The sequence below is a fragment of the Orycteropus afer genome, unplaced genomic scaffold, assembly GCF_000298275.1.
Source record: "Orycteropus afer afer isolate SDZICR_OR568_19922 unplaced genomic scaffold, OryAfe1.0 scaffold00490, whole genome shotgun sequence".
NCBI classification, from domain to species: Eukaryota; Metazoa; Chordata; class Mammalia; order Tubulidentata; family Orycteropodidae; genus Orycteropus; species Orycteropus afer.
The window spans coordinates 1,404,586-1,420,390 of NW_006922077.1; the positions used below are offsets into that span (position 1 = coordinate 1,404,586).

Here is a 15,805-nt window from a genome sequence, read left to right on the forward strand (position 1 = left end):
AACGACAATCAGTTATTTGATAGTTCTATGTCAAACTATATTCTACCTGATTCTCATTTAATTTTTACTAAGGTCTAAGAGCTGGATAGGAGCTCTGGTGGCACAGTGTCCAAGGCATTTGACCGCTAACCAGAAGGTTAGCGGTTCAAACATTCCAGCTGCATCCCAGCGGAAGGAAGATGGGACAATCTACTTCGGTAAAGACTGACCGCCTCGGAAACCCATTGGGGATCGGTAGGAGTCGGAATCGCCTGGATGACAGTGAGTTAGGTTTTTGAGTTTAAAGAGCTGGATATGATTTCTATTTTACAAATGAGAAAATTCAAGAGAAATGATTTGTCCGAAGTTACACAGTGAAGCCAAGTTCGAGTTCAATTGTTTAATTCTTAAATTTATGCTCTTAACCATAATGCCACCCCATCTCCCTAAAGGCTCTATTTTGTTCAAATGCGAGCAATTACACAGCATTCCTCCATGGAATAAACTTCCAGGTTATCATTAAACTGGTGCGTCCCTCATGGGCGTGGCTCCCCTACGTCATCACACTGCGCGGCCTGCTCCTGCGGACCACGTGGAGGAGAGTCAGTTGGGCTGATCCCTGGGTCTCGGTTTGGGGGTGTGCCTTGTTTATCCGTGGTGCAAGATGGCGCTGCCCTTTGCACGTTCTTTGCGCTTGTGCAGCTGGGGAGCCAAACGATTGGGAATTGCTGTCGCGGAAGCCCGGAGAGGTAGGGTTCTCTCTTTTTACCTCCTTTTGCTTCTAGAATGGAAAGGTTTCCGTCTGTCGCTCCCAGGCCCAGCTGCAAGAAGCAATTTCCGCACTCCTGGGCCACTCTTCCCGGTCTGTGTTGGTTTTGATATTTCAAATTTGGAAAACCATCTAATGGTTTAAATCACGGAGCTTCCCCAGTCCGAGCTTTTCAACTCCTGGGGCCGTCCATACCAAAGCGATCCCCCGACTCAGTTTCCTCCTTGAATTCATACTCTTCCTTGTTTCCTCGTTATCTCATGACTACTTCACATTGTTATATACCACCAGTCCTAGGGTTCTGGCCCGTCATCATCGATTCTTTTTGCTCTGCCCGCAGGCATCAGTTTCAAACTGGAAGAAAAAACTGCCCACAGCAGTCTGGCACTCTTCAAAGGAGACACAGGTGTCAAATATGGCCTGGTGGGATTGGAGCCCACCAAGGTGGCCCTGAATGTGGAGCGCTTCCGGGAGTGGGCAGTGGTGCTGGCAGACACAGCGGTCACCAGCGGCAGGCACTACTGGGAAGTGACAGTTAAGCGCTCCCAGCAGTTCCGGATAGGAGTGGCAGATGTGGACATATCCCGGGATAGCTGCATTGGTATTGATGATCATTCCTGGGTGTTCACCTATGCACAGCGCAAGTGGTACACCATGTTGATCAAGGAGAAAACCCCAATTGAGGGCATCGGGCAGCCAGAGAAGGTGGGGCTGCTGCTGGACTATGAGGCCCAGAAGCTGAGCCTGGTGGATGTGAGCCGAGTCATTGTGGTCCACACACTACAGACAGATTTCCGGGGTCCAGTAGTACCTGCCTTTGCTCTTTGGGATGGAGAGCTGTTGACCCATTCAGGGCTTGAGGTGCCAGAGGGTCTCTAATTTGTCCATCACTGGTGGCCCTAATCATGTTCTTGGCCAGTCTTCTATTGAAAGTGTTAAAAGCCTCCTTTATACTTTGCCCCAAGCAGCCTGTAGCTCCCAGTTCACTGTTGGGTCCTCTGTGCAATATCCCAGCCAACTTCCTCTCCCCTACCCTGTGAAAGCTAGGCTCAACAGCCACACTCTTCCTCCCACTCCACCCCCAAACTATGCCAGTTTCCCAGGTTACCATGGGTGTTTTCCCTTACTTCCTTCATCTCTCTGCCTCCCTGGGCCCAGACCTTCTGACTGTATTCAGTTCTGGGTGTGTCTTTTCAGCTTTGTTGGAATTTATTCATCACTATAGCCCTTCCTCCCTTGCCTACATACAAGTTTTGTGTATTGGAGCTTTACCAAATCTCTCCAGAGTAAATCCTTTCTACCTCTGGCTGGAGGAGTGGTCAGTGATTTGGTGCTTTCTCTATAGCACATGCAAAATCTAGGTTCTGGCTCACTCAGCAAGTGTTTTGACTCATTTTGTCAGAGAACAGAGCCCTTCCCCTGGTACCTCAGTGTCACAGATCCTCAGCCCCACACAGCTGCAGCTATCCCCACTCTGAGTCCATTTGCCTTAATCTGCACACCTCTGATACCTGGCCAATCCATTACAATCATTGTACTAGTTACAATTGTGACCAACAGGGAAGAGACACTTGGGAGATAATCTAGGGTGTTAGAGCTAGAAAGTGTTGACTCTTGATAAATTCTTTTTCAATTTTTTCCACAGTTGGAACTTACAGAGGGAAGCCTGAAGTTTAATACTATCTATTTTGGGGCCTGCTCAGACCCAAGTTCCTATCCCCCTTCTGCGGCAGATTAACCTAAAGTAGTATTTGGAGTCAGGGAAAACCAGGTGGGGTGAATTGAGTATGTATGTGAAATATGTATTGTTTGGGCCCTGTCTGATCCAGCAGTTCCATCTTTTCTACCTTCTATAATGGCGATACAGCTGGATACCCGTAGGAGAGAAGGAGAAGGGCTGGGCTTAGCAAAAATAATTTGTATAATTAAAGTTTATTTGACCACAAAATACTTTCTCTGTCTATAAAAATGCTGTTAGCAGTAGCAGCATGTCCTGGCTAATGGGGCAGATCTCTCCAGGTGCATAGGCCCTCCTCTCTCTTCCTCTGGGATATGTATACACATGTGTATGGTAGCTGGACCCCCTCCATCAGTATCTGTCAGGATGGTTTCTTTAGGTAGAGGAAGAGGGGACCTGGGGTGGTTTTGAGTGGGCCAAGCCTTTAGGCTATACCTCAAGTCCAGTCTCTGTGGGTAGATCACTTGCAAGTGTCTACTGAGACCCTTTTCTGCACCCTGTCTATCAAGGGAATGGGGTATTTTGACTCTCACAGAAAGCATTGGCCTCAGTCACCAAATGACTTTCTTGGTCCTCACTGAAGCAGTATAGCTCTCCATAACATTTTTGGTGGTTATGGGTTAAGTATGTGGCCAGCTCGTGCCTTTCCTTGAGGGACTGTGTCCATGCCCTCTGCTCACACCATGCTTTCTAAGTTCTCTTTGGACAGGGCCTCTGCCACTGCCTCAGCCTGAGTCTCGGATGGTGTGTAGGAGTCCTGGTAATCTTGAAGCAGCTTGACCACCTCCAAGTGGTTGAACTGCACAGCATCATCCAGGGGAATGTTGCCCCACCTGAGGAGCAAAGACCACCATCAGGAAGCGAAGACATTGAGAGTGCAGCGGTTGTATACATGCACGGTGGCTGAGGGTAGTGGTGGGCATGCTGTCCCCCCATCCCCCTAGCTTAAGCTTACTCACCTGTCCTTGACAAAAGGATTCACTTTGCAGGCCTCAATCAGAAACTTAACAACTTCAGTGTGTCCTGGGAATACAGACAGAAGGAAAATGAGACAGTACAGATCTGAACCCTTTGGTGTTAGTGTGGTGCACACCCTTGGTAGCTGGGGTCTGTATCAAGAGGGGAAAAAAAAAAAAAAAAGGTCTCTCCTCATTTTGCTCCCTGTAACACCCAGCAGTCATCTGGCTGCAATCTAAAGGGCATCTGGACAAAACCAGTTACTGCCTCTGTAACTTTGAGGACACATAAAATGGAAGTTCTCTTTGTAGAAAAGGAAGACCAAGCTAGCTAAGGGTATGGAATATATACGATTTTACAGGGAGGCCTGTTGGTGCAGTGTGACAGCTCGGCTGCTATCTGAAAGCTCAGTGGTTCAAACCCACCAGCTTCTCTGTGAGAAAGTTTTGGCAGTTTGCTTCCATAAAGGTTATAGCCTTGGAAACCCCAAGGGCAGTTCTACTCTGTCCTGTAGGGTCACTATGAGTCAGAATTGACAGCAGTGGGTTATGGTCTGACAGTCTGTTTCCTCTCTTACTTAATACTTCAAATACCTTCAGCTGCAGCAACATGCAGGGCTGTGCGGGAGTCATAGTCTTTCTGTTCCATGTCCATGGCTGATAAGGCAAACCTGAGGGTAGTGGAAAGCAGCTGGTATGACTCAGATCAGCCTAGACTCACTAGTGTCCTTTCTGCAGAGTTGGTCTGGATGAGTTCCAGAAAAAGTAAAACAGAGCTTGTGCCAAGATCTGTAGGTCCTGCATAATCCTTGTTCTGTATCAAGATGAGACTGTTATACCTCCATCAGAAAGATGGGAGTGTGATAATTCCAGAAACATCATTGTCAACTACCTATAGTAGGTGTCCAGGACATTTGTTGGTGTTGGGGATCCATTTTAGGCTGTCCTTGTCTTAGGCTTAGCTCTTATCACCAGGTTAATAACGGTAGTAGCTACTATTAAGTTCTTAACCATGAGGCAGATACTGTATATATATATTTTTAAAATATTTAAATGCAGTCTTTGTCTGACTTCACAGCTGAAGCACTTACAAGCAGTCCCCAGGTTACAAACTTCTGACAATACCTACTTACCCTTTAATGGTATATAAATATGTCCTCACTTTGATCCAGCCCCTATTCACAACAAATTCTTCATCACAATCACGTTCACTTGCAGGTTTTAAATCATGGAAAAGGCTTTGAGCCTATTCTTGCACTAAAGTAATGCTAAGAACTATAAGCACCAACTTACCTACAAATTCTTTAAAGGCACAGGAACTGATCTCATTTGTAACCCAGGGATATATTTTATTATTTGCCTCCTAATGAGATCTTTGACCAGGAGTGTTTTATTGTGTTTATTTAGTCACGATAGAAGTACCTTCGAAGAGCTGAGACATCTCCACTATAGGCAGCAAATAACAGGTTTACCACAGTCTTGTTCTAGAAAACAAATCATACCCACCTGAGATTACTTGTGACTCTGAACCCAGCTCTACCCTGTGACCCGCCTCCCACGATGCTTAGCCAAGGGTATTACTGAATTGTTATAGAATGTTCTATTCTGAAATTTTCTTACAAGCCACCTGGGATTTTCCTACCCGAACTTCTCCCCCTTCACGCCGTGGGTCTAACTTCCGAGCACAGTGCCTCAGGTTGTCATAGTTGTGGAAATTGAAGAGAGACACCAACTTCTAGAATTATAAGCCAGAGATAATGCTTATTTACTCCGTGTGCTTAGTAGAAGCTCAAAATTTCTTTATTCATTGAAAAATTTGAAATACTATATGTAAAACAACTGACCTGGCAGAAGCTAATGCCCCTGTGGCTATTCCCCAGCTTGTCCAGTGGCGGTGACAGACACATCATTCCCATGACATTTGGTACCACCAGCAAGATGGCTCCTGACACAGCTGACTTGGCTGGTAGGCCCACCTGGGGGACAGAGCAGAGCTGAGGATGAGCTGGGCGTGCCCCAAATCTGAGTTAATAAACAAGTTTTTTTTAAAAAACCCAAACTCACTGCCATCGAATCGATTCCAACTCACAGTGACCCCCACTGGGTTCCCAAGGCTGTAATTTATAGAAGCAGATTGTCCCAGTGTTCTGCAGAGCAGCTGGTGGGTTCAAACCACTGACCTTTTGGTTAAAAGCCAAATGACTTTACTACACCAACCGAGCTCCTTAATAAATTAGGGTATTGCAAATGATTGTATGGGTGAGAACCACCACATTCCTCAACCTTTTGGTTGGTTATCAGCTGCTTTTCTTACTCCTACACCTGTCCTTGTCCCCCTTAATTTCACTGACTCAGTCAGGAAAGGTATTGAGTTATCAACCTTGGGCTGGAAGTCATAGGAGAATTAGGACAAAGGCCCTCATTTAACTTTTATCTGGTAGTGGGAGAGAAACATTAAACAGGTAAACCGACAATTACAGCTTATAAACACCGAGAAGAAAAGATTTAAGGTGCTGTGATACAGAATCATGGTGATTCCTTTTAAACAGGGTGGTCAAAAAGCCTCCCAGGAAATTCCATCTAAGCTGAGACCTGAAGGAGGGCAGCAGAAGAGTGGTTCTAAGCTGAAACATTGTGTGTGTGTGTGTGTGTAAAAACTTGGTGTGTTTGACAAACTCCCCTGAGGATTCTCACTCTAACTGCCTGGCTGGAAGTTGGTGAAAGAGAGGCAAGAACAAGCTTCAGAGACTCCTTGTCTTTTTTTCTCAGCACAGGGCTCATGGAAAATGGGTAGCAGGGCCAGAAACACTCACATGGAAGGCAAACTGGCCAGAGAAGTCGTACATGCCACAGGAATGCATGAGGCTGAGTGTGTTGCGCACTGCTTCAGCGCTCAGCACACTCTCTCCTGTGATGGGGCAGATCCCCCCATTGGCGAGGGTGGCTGCCATGACACTGCCTGATTCACAGGTGACCTCCACAGAGCACAGCTGTGGAGACAAGGGAGAGGTGAGGTGTGGTATGCCCTGAACACCATGCGCTTGGGTGTAGAGCAGTATGCTTGGCACCTACATCTCCTGACAAGTTCCCCTGTGATTTCTGAAGGACAGCAGAACCACTGGAGACATTCAAGCAAGGAGGGCAGTCTGTTAGGTTCCCTTAGCCCAGCTAAGTGGCAGTGTCTGCTTACCTGGAAGTAGAGATCAAGGGCAGCCATCATGTCCACCCCCTTAGGAAAGCACTGCAAGGAAAGAGCATTTCTGTTCAGGCCATTAGCAGCCCCTTTCATGCCACCAGGATCTCAGCCAAAGTCCCTTCTGCCCTGCCACCAGCCACAGAATGAATTCCCAAGGACTTTCTCTCCCAATTACCTTCTTTTCCTTGAGATAATAGCCAATGGCATAATTTCGATCCCCCGTTTCCTTCTCGGACTGGAATCTGAAGAAGTAAGCACCCAACTTAGTACTTAAAATCTGAGATGGGTGTGGGGAGAAGGGGAAAAAAACACCTTCCCTGAGAGAGAGGACTATATCGCAGGTGTTAAACTAAATTGGCTCCTTTATAGATTCTGACTAATACTAGAGGGAACTTCTGAGCCTGAGCAAACACTGGGCATAGTAACGTGTGAAAAAAAAAAACACAAAAAAATCCTACAGTCTAGGAAAATTGGTGAGGTTTTTCACTTTGAAAGGGCCTAGCCACAAACCATCATGCTGCCTTTCTCACTGCTATTAAACAGAAATGGAACAAATTATTTCACAAAGTAAACATGTTAATAAAATGGTTCAGAGGAACCTGGGAGGCCAAAGTTCTCCCGGGATTTCTTATTAAGAGTCTCTCTCTCGACCCCTTCTCTCCAACCCCCTCCTCAAACACACATAATGCATTGAAGCCAATCCTCTGATAGGCCTTACGTGGCATTGCTGAAACCTATATATTCGTATCCAGCCATTTTGTTCAGATACTGCAACACCTAGAAGAGAAGAGGGGGCATGGGAGGTCCCCGGTGACTGAGGACCCTACTACACACACACCAGGCTGACTAGCCCTTCTGAACTTCTTAGTCCTCATCCCAACCTGGTTCGAGAGGGTAGGGACCTGATGAGGCTTCCCTCTGAGGCCCACGGAGTCCCACTCTGGAATAGGCTTCTAGTATGGGCTGCTGTGTAGTGGGGTGAGACCAGGCACTGAGGCAGCCGGAGAGGACAACATACCAGGAACATACCAGGGAGGAAAGCAGCCAGGGGCTGAGGATAGCAAAGTAACTTACAAAATCAAACTTCTCTGCTTTGTTACAGTCCATCTGCAGAGAGAGAGAGAGAGAGATTGATATTCGAGCCTGGAGAGGATGACCAGAGGGGAGGGTCAGAAGGAACTAGTGGAGTTAGACTGGTTTGCTACTGGAAATATTGGAAATACGTTAATTTTACAATGACTTTCTCTTTCTTTTTTGCAACCAAGACCTTTTTTGTATCCATACATATGTGCTCATCTTATAAATCAAACCATTTAGATTTATTAAGTACTGAGTATACAGATATGAGCCTTCCAGGTTTCTCTGAGCCTTTCATTAATATTTGTTTACTTTGTGAAGTAATTTGTTCCCTTTCTATTTAGTAGGTACTGAGAGAAGCAGTGTGATGCTTTGTGTCTGGCCCCTTCCTTGCCAAGACTCCCAAAACCAAAAACCACGTATGAGTCTCACTCCCTCTTTCATTCTCAATTCCAGCCCTCATCCCTAACCTGCCCCCCCCTTCCATTTTCCTGACCTCCAGTTCCATCCCCAAGTCCTACCCTTATTCATAACCCTCACCCCATCACTGATTCCCATCCCTATTTCTTACACTCCATGCTAGAACCTTACTCTAGCCCATCCCTGACTCCCATACCCATTTCTAAGACTAGAATGAGGGACAAGAATGAGACAAAGGTGTCTGTTGCATATAATATTCAATTATACTAATAACTAAAATAAGCTACAGAGTTACGTCTAATAGGGCCCGCTTAGATGGAGAAGGGATGAGGCAGATCCCAGATAAAATGTTAAAGATAGAGCCATCACAGAAAAAGGAGGGAGTCTCTGCCTGATCTCCTCCCCCAGCCTGAGAGCTTCCTGCATGGGTCAACTACAGAGTTAACACCATAGGGACTCATGAAGAGGACACCCCAGCCTCTGGGGGGAGGGTTCCTGGCACCACCTTCCCCAGGACAGGCTGTGATTGGCTACAGAGTGTTACTGCCCACACTGCTCCCAGGTTCTTGCTCAAGCCCTGAGAGACCTGCAGCTGATGGGCCAGCCTGACACCCTTGCTCAAGGCCAACTCGCAGCTCCAGGTGACGTGAATAGCCTGGACATTCACCCTTCCTTCCGTGTGTCCCTCACCCAGAAGTGGCCAATCAGCACCTAATGGTCCTGTCCTCCCCCTGTCTCTGGCATTTGGCCCTTGGTCTTAGGCAGGGGTCAGGACCTGCTTACTTCTCTAAGGCCAGGAAGCTCTGGGCTCTAGACTTATGGGTGGGGGCAGGGAACCTTGTGTGTTTGTGGGGGTGGGGAGTGGGGAATGGTGTTCTTTTTATTAACATTCTCAGTGTAACATGAGGTCCCTGCTGTGCTCTCACATGCCTCCTGGAACCCTCAAAGGAATCAGGGCCCACAATTTCCCTGAAGAGCTAGGCAGATAGGAGAGATACAGAAACAAGGGGGCTTATAGAACAGTACCTTCCAGAAGTCTAGGACAGCACTGACCTTGATCAGGGAGCTCACGACAATGGCACCAGCATTGACCATGGGGTTATGGGGGATTCCTGGGGAAATATAAGCCACCCAGAGTCTTATCAGCCACTTTGCAAAGTTTCCTTTCCAGCCTGTTCACTCTGCAGGTTAGGTTAAACAAGAAAGATTTCTTTGCTGGGGAGGAAGGAATGACCAGGCTAATCAGGAATGCCAGAGGGGGTAAAAAAAAGGCAGGCTAAGATAGGGGTGGGGATTAGGAGAAGGGGGCACCCACTGAGCCCTGGTGGCATTCACCTTCCTCATTGAGGGAGAGCTTGTTGTAGCGTAGGCCGCTGGGCTCCTTGCCCACGAACTTGTGCACATAGTCAGTGCCTAGGGTGCTTACAGAGATGGCATAGGTGAGGGGCTTCACACAAGACTGCAGGCAGAAAGGGATCTTGGTGTGGCCCACAGAGTGCCTGCAGGCAGATAAGTGACACAGAAGTGGTCACCGTTTGTTCTGATCCTGTGCCCTGCCTTTTCCTCTTCTCACCCAGCATCTTACCGCTGACCATCCACGGTGCATAAGGAGGTTCCCCAGAGGTCTGGGTTTGACTTGGCCAGCTGAGGGATGTAGGCCGCCACCTGGGCACAAGTGGGAGAGAAAAGAGACAGGATAAAGATGAATAGGGAGGGGGAGAAGAAAGCTGAGGCTTAGGGTCAGGAATCCTTCAAAAAAAAAAACAAAAACTCTGGCTCCTACAGGGAAAAGGGGATCCCTTCCAGCCTGTTGCTCACAGAGATACTTAAGCCCTAAGTCCTAAAGAGCCTTATCCTTCTGTGGCCCCATTCTGTAAGGATGGCAGTAAAGCCCATGGGAGGTAAAAGGGGAGAATTTGGGGGCCAGCTTCCCTCTTTTGGTTCTTAGGCTTACTTACTCAATAGGTTCGTTTTAAACCTCTACAGACTCCCTATGCCAGTTGTCCCATAAGAACCTCAGAGCCCCCCCCTTTTTTAGGAATCACATGTACAGGGCCCCAGAAACACATAAAACCCTTGTCTCCATTTTTAGAGATTTTGCTTCACCTGTCAGCTTTAGGAATCACAGCCCCGGGAAATTTCTGAGAAGCAAGGCACGTCTGGCCCCGAGCCCTCATCCCTCCCGTAGTCCTCTGGCCCTCACTTTGCCTCCAGTGAGCTCTTTGGCATCCTCAAAGATGCGATCCACATGGCCCGTGAACTCCTCAAAATCAGGGATGACAAACTTCTTTCGGAATGCCTGGGTCAGGAGCACAATGTTGCTGCTCACACACCTGGATCCCAGACATGACTGTTAGGGGCTGGAAGATGTGGCTGTGACTCATTCTGGAGCCAAGGAAGGTGGGAATCAAGAGGGTGGTGAGTAGTCATCAGATTTGGGACAAATAGCTCTTTGACCTTTAGCAAGTCACTTTATCTCTCTGAATCTTAGTTTCCTCATCTCTGAAATGGGTTGTAAGGAATGATACGGAAAGAAAACCCAAGATACAGTATTAGGAGAAAAAAATACCAAAATAATACATATAGAATGTCACATTTATATTAGAAAAATTCTACATCATACATGTATGTTTACATATATTCCTATTGGTATGTAAAGATATAGATAAAATATTATCTAGAAGATACCCACTAATCTGTTAAAGTTTACTTCTAGGGAAGGGGGCTGGGATTAGGGAGGGGGAGAAAAGAAGGCAAGTGTTTCTGTATTGTCTGACCTTTTATAATGAATATATACACATTCCTGTATTACTTAGGTAATAAGTAATAAAATGAGGGGTTGAACTATATGATCCCCAGAATCCCTCTCTAATATTCTATGATTCCACAGAACAGTGTTGAGTGGCGCCCCTGTTTCTGGGGCCCTCACTTTCGGAAGAGGTCTCGGTCTAAGAGGCCACCACTGCTGGACTCTCGAACCATACGACGCATCTGGCTCATGCAGTCCCGGAGCCGGGGATCTGACGTCTGCAGACCAGTGGCCTTCAATGCCTTTAGGGGAAAGAAGAGGACTGGTAAGATCAGCAACAAGGACCTTAATCTTTTCCCATTAATCTTTCCCAGCAGATGCCCAATTTGCTCAACTCCAGCTACTATTATTCATAAGGTTTCCAGGGGCCAAGTTTTTCCAAAGTGGACCACCATGTCCTTCTTCCTAATTTTAGTCTGGAGGCTCCGCTGAAACCTGTCCCCCATGGTGACTCTGCTGGTGTTTGAAATACAGCATCACAGCAACATGCAAGCCACAGCAGTATGACAGACTTGACAATTATGTTGACTACACCTCAACATAAAACAAAAACCCTCACAACTGGACCAATAAGCAACATCACAATAAATGGAGAAAAGATTTGTCAGGGATTTCATTTTACTTGGATCCACAATCAACTCCCATGACATACTGTACTGGACAAGTCTGCTGCAAAAAAACCTCTTTAAAGTATTAAAGAGCAAAGATTTCACTTTTAAGACTAAGGTACACCTGACCCAAGCCATAATATTTTCAGTAACCTTATATGCATGTGAAAGCTGGACAATGAATAAAGAAGACTGAAGAAAAATTGATGCATTTGAATTGCGGTGTTGGAGAGGAATGTTGAAAATACCATGGACTCCCAGAAGAACAAACCAATCTTTCTTGGAAGAAATACACACAGAATGTTCCTTAGAAGCAAGCGAGAATGGCCAGGCTTTGTCTCACATACTGTGGTCATGTTACAAGATGGGATCAGTCCCTGGAAAAATATACCATGCCTGATAAAGTAGATGGTCAGCAAAAAAGGGGAACACCTTCAAAAGTGAGATGGGATTGACACAGTAGCGGCATGGGCTCAAGCATAGCAGAGATTGTGAGGATGGCATAGAACCAGGCAGTGTTTTGCTCTGTTGAACATAGGGTGGCTGTGAATTGGAACTGACTCAAAGGCACCTAACAACAACGACCAACTATTTCAATAGGGTTTGTTGTTGTGGTTAGGTGCCGTCCAGTTGGCTCCGACTTATAGCGACCCAATGTACACCAGAATGGAACACTGCCTGGTCCTTTGTCAGCCTCACAATCCTTGGTATACCTGAGCCCATCATTGCAGCCACTGTGTCAATCCATCTTGTTGAGGGTCTTCCCCTTTTTTGCTGACCTTTTACTGTACTAAGCATGATATCCTTCTCCAGGGAATGGTCCCTTCAGACAACATGACCCAAGTAGGTGAGATGAAGTCTGGCCATTCTTGCTTCCAAGGAGCATTCCGGCTGCACTTCTTCCAGGACAGATTTGTTAGTTCTTCTGGCAATCCATGGTACTTTCAGTATTCTTTGCCAACAACACAGCTCAAAAGCCTCAACTCTTCTTGGATCTTCCTTATTCATTGTCCAGCTTTCACATGCATATGAGGCGATTGAAAACATCATGGCTTGGCTTAGGCGCACCTCAGTCTTCAAAGAGACATCTTTGCTTTTCACCACTCTAAAGAGGTCTTTTGCAGTAGATATGCATAATGCAATACAATCTGATTTCTTGACTGCTGCTTCCATTGGTATTGATTGTGGAACCAAGTAACAATAGGGTTACAAGAGTAAGAAAGGAAGGAATGAAGCAGTTTTGAAGCTAACAAGGGTTTCTTGCCCTTTCTCACAGTGGTAGCTGGCTTCTGAACCCCTTAGGTAAAAGTCCCAAATCAACAATATGGTTTGAATTGGAAGGTTCAATCTTCCCACTATGAGACTGGGATGGGACTATCTCATCAGCCTAGGCATCTACTATCATCTGTTGTTCTCCATCCTCATGTAGCATCCCATTAGCTGTCCTGCATGTGTTCTACCCTCATTATCCCACTTTCCACAGATCCCAAGGGACTAAGGTTCTGAGTGGTTAGACAGCAACTTACAGTAGTGAACTTGTGGATAGGAATTCGTTCCTGTCCCTCGGCAACAGTGTAGAAGAGCAGATCACCCAGGCGAGACAGCATGCCACTCTCTGATGAATCACTATTTGGGGGCAGAGACAGGAGAGGAGGGCAGGAGCCTGAGAACTGCTCCCTGCATCTCCTCCTGGGACACAGGTTTATAAGTAGGTGGGTATCTTCACTCTGCACCTCCTTCCTGAGCCATCTGATCCATCCCTGTAATTTTAACTTTCCATCTGCCCTGAGAAATCTTAAATCTTATTGTCTGGCCTTATTTTGCTACTAACCTTTAAATCTTTTATTTTTAGCTATCTTCTGCATACCTCCACTTCTAGATGTCCCACAGTCACTACAGAGGCAACTTGTCCAAACCTGAGGTCATCTTATCTCTCTTTTCTTCCTTGTGTTTCCCATCTGAATTAATAGCATTACCCACGCCACCCCCTGGTGCCAAGCTGGAAACATAAAATCATTTAGACAGCTTCCAGACTTTTCTCCCGTATTTAGTTGGTCAATAAGACTAGATGAATGTATCTTCATAATTTCTCTAGAATCCACTCTTCCCCTTTTCACCTGTGCCAGCACGGCGTCGAAGAAAGAATTACAGCTTGCCTCTTAAATAGCTTTGTAATCTTTGGCAGGTTAACTTAGCATTGCTAAACTTGCTTCCTCACCTATAAATAATGGCTGCTTCATATGGATGATATGAGGCTTAAGATACCATTCTGTGAAAAACCATCTGACACATAGTAGATGCTCTGTAAATTATACTTCTTTATCGCCAGCTCCTTGTCATCTGTTACCTGTCAATATGCTCCCCAGTCCGTCTTCCATGATATGCCAGTTAATTTTCTAAAACTCAAACATCACTTCTCTAATAAAAGCTTTTGGTGACTTTCCAGTGCCTACAGAATAAAGTTCTTATTTCTTGACATGGTATTAAAAACTCTTTAAAACCTGACATCATCAGTGTTGCTCTGACAAGAATATACCACAGACAGGATGGCTGAACAAATAGGAGTTTATTCTCTTACAGTTTGGAGGCTTTAAGTCCAAGTTCCAAGTGCCAGCCTCTAGGGGCTAGGCGGAAGTCCCTTAACCCTGGGCTTCAGCTCTGCCTCCAGCTCCTGGCCCACTGGAGCTAGAGGCTTTTCTTCACTCAGCTGCTGGCTGCTGAGGCTGCCAAGCCCAAGGCTGACAGGTAAAAAGGCACAGTCCCAATGTTACCAAACCACACGGCAGACCATGAATTTAAGTCCATTGTAAGTCCCAAGGTCGGCAGAGCATGGCAGGCTGCTGAATAATGACACGGCTACATGCAGGGTCCAAGTGTGCTACAGGCTAGAGATTATTCTGCAAGGCTTTTGTTTATATACAGGAAGCAGACTACATTCCCTAGGCAGCTACTCAGCTGCTCATAGTAGATTCTATCATAGAGTTAATTACCAGTCCCATCATGGGGAATAACTACATCCAGCTCCCCAGCCACTCAACCAGGCCCAGCCAAGTTGACACAGAAACTGAACTACCACACCATCCAACAAATTTGAAAATCTAGAAGAAATCGACAGATTTCTAGAAACATACTACATACCTAAACTAAGACAGATTGAGGTAGAAAATTTGATCAGACCCATAACAAAAGAAGAAATTGAACAGGTTATAAAAAAAATTACCAACAAAATAAAAAGTCCTGGCCCAGATGGTTTCACTGGAGAATTCTACCAAATGTTCAGAGAAGAGCTGACACCAATCCTACTCACACTATTCCAGAACATAGCAAAGGATGGAATCCTCCCAAATTCACTTTATGAAGCAAACATAATCTTGATACCAAAACTAGGCAAAGACATCACTAAAAAGGAAAATTACCTACCAATAACCCTCATGAATATAGATGCAAAAACCTTCAACAAAGTCCTAGCCAATAGACTACAACCATATATCAAAAAAATAATATATTATGATCACGTGGGGTTTGTACCAGGTATGCAAGGATGGTTCAACATTAGAAAAACAATGTAATCCATCAGTTAAGTAGATAAAGGAAAAGAACCACATGATCCTATCAATGAATGTAGAAAAGGCATTTGATAAAATTCAACATTTTCTAATAAATGTTGATTCCTAATAAAAACTCTCAGCAAAATAGGAATAGAAAGGATATTCCTCAACATAATAAAGGGCATATATGCAAAACAAACAGCCAACATTATTCTCAATGGAGAGAGACTGAAACCATTCCCCTTGCAAACAGGAACCAGACAAGGATGCCTGCTATCACCACTTCTATTCAACATTGTATTGGAAGTTCTAGCCAGGGCAATAAGGCAAGAAAGGGAAATCAAAGGTATCCAAATTGGTAAGGAAGAAGTCAAACTATCCCTATTTGGTGATGATATGATCCTATACATAGGAAACCCAAGAGACTTGGCAAAAAATCTACTGGAACTAATTGAGAGATTTAGCATAGTGACAGGATACAAGATCAACATACAAAAATCACTTGGATTTCCCTGCACCAACAAAGAGACTGCTAAAAAGGAAATAAGGAAATCAATACCATTTACAATGTTGTTGTTGTTATTTGCCGTCGAGTCGGCCCCAACTCATAGGGACCCCTCCTTGGGTTTCCGAGGCAGTATCACTACGGAAGTAGGATTGCCCAACCTTCCTTCCGAGGAGTGGCTGGTGGGTTTGAACCGCCAG

The 15,805-nt window shown here is 45.6% G+C and overlaps 2 protein-coding genes across 2 annotated transcripts in view; one reads left to right on the forward strand and one right to left on the reverse strand.

Annotated features, from left to right (window-relative positions):
- The first annotated feature begins 643 nt into the window (after window positions 1-643).
- SPRYD4 (SPRY domain containing 4) lies at window positions 644-1,627 on the forward strand. The gene is made up of 2 exons (XM_007955133.2): window positions 644-728; window positions 1,089-1,627. The coding sequence occupies exons 1-2, from the start codon at window positions 644-646 to the stop codon at window positions 1,625-1,627; spliced, it is 624 nt and encodes a 207-aa protein (XP_007953324.1).
- Window positions 1,628-3,162: 1,535 nt separating this feature from the next.
- GLS2 (glutaminase 2) overlaps window positions 3,163-15,805 on the reverse strand; it is a 22,000-nt gene continuing 9,357 nt past the window's right edge. Inside the window, exons 2-18 of the mRNA XM_007955134.2 lie at window positions 13,079-13,178; window positions 11,065-11,186; window positions 10,339-10,468; window positions 9,721-9,800; window positions 9,471-9,634; window positions 9,189-9,247; window positions 7,713-7,745; window positions 7,357-7,415; window positions 6,814-6,880; window positions 6,633-6,683; window positions 6,256-6,432; window positions 5,287-5,418; window positions 5,085-5,177; window positions 4,865-4,926; window positions 4,037-4,113; window positions 3,446-3,509; window positions 3,163-3,319 (exon numbers count right to left, since the gene is read on the reverse strand). Of these exons, the coding sequence (XP_007953325.1) occupies window positions 3,163-3,319; window positions 3,446-3,509; window positions 4,037-4,113; window positions 4,865-4,926; window positions 5,085-5,177; window positions 5,287-5,418; window positions 6,256-6,432; window positions 6,633-6,683; window positions 6,814-6,880; window positions 7,357-7,415; window positions 7,713-7,745; window positions 9,189-9,247; window positions 9,471-9,634; window positions 9,721-9,800; window positions 10,339-10,468; window positions 11,065-11,186; window positions 13,079-13,178 (1,627 nt within the window). The remainder of the gene's footprint in view (window positions 3,320-3,445; window positions 3,510-4,036; window positions 4,114-4,864; window positions 4,927-5,084; window positions 5,178-5,286; window positions 5,419-6,255; window positions 6,433-6,632; window positions 6,684-6,813; window positions 6,881-7,356; window positions 7,416-7,712; window positions 7,746-9,188; window positions 9,248-9,470; window positions 9,635-9,720; window positions 9,801-10,338; window positions 10,469-11,064; window positions 11,187-13,078; window positions 13,179-15,805) is intronic.

Coding starts and splice junctions, on each gene's coding strand:
- SPRYD4 (XM_007955133.2), top strand. CDS start 644: ATGGCGCTGCCCTTTGCACGTTCTTTGCGCTTGTGCAGCTGGGGAGCC. Junction 729..1,088: donor TGTCGCGGAAGCCCGGAGAG/GTAGGGTTCTCT, acceptor CTCTGCCCGCAG/GCATCAGTTTCAAACTGGAA.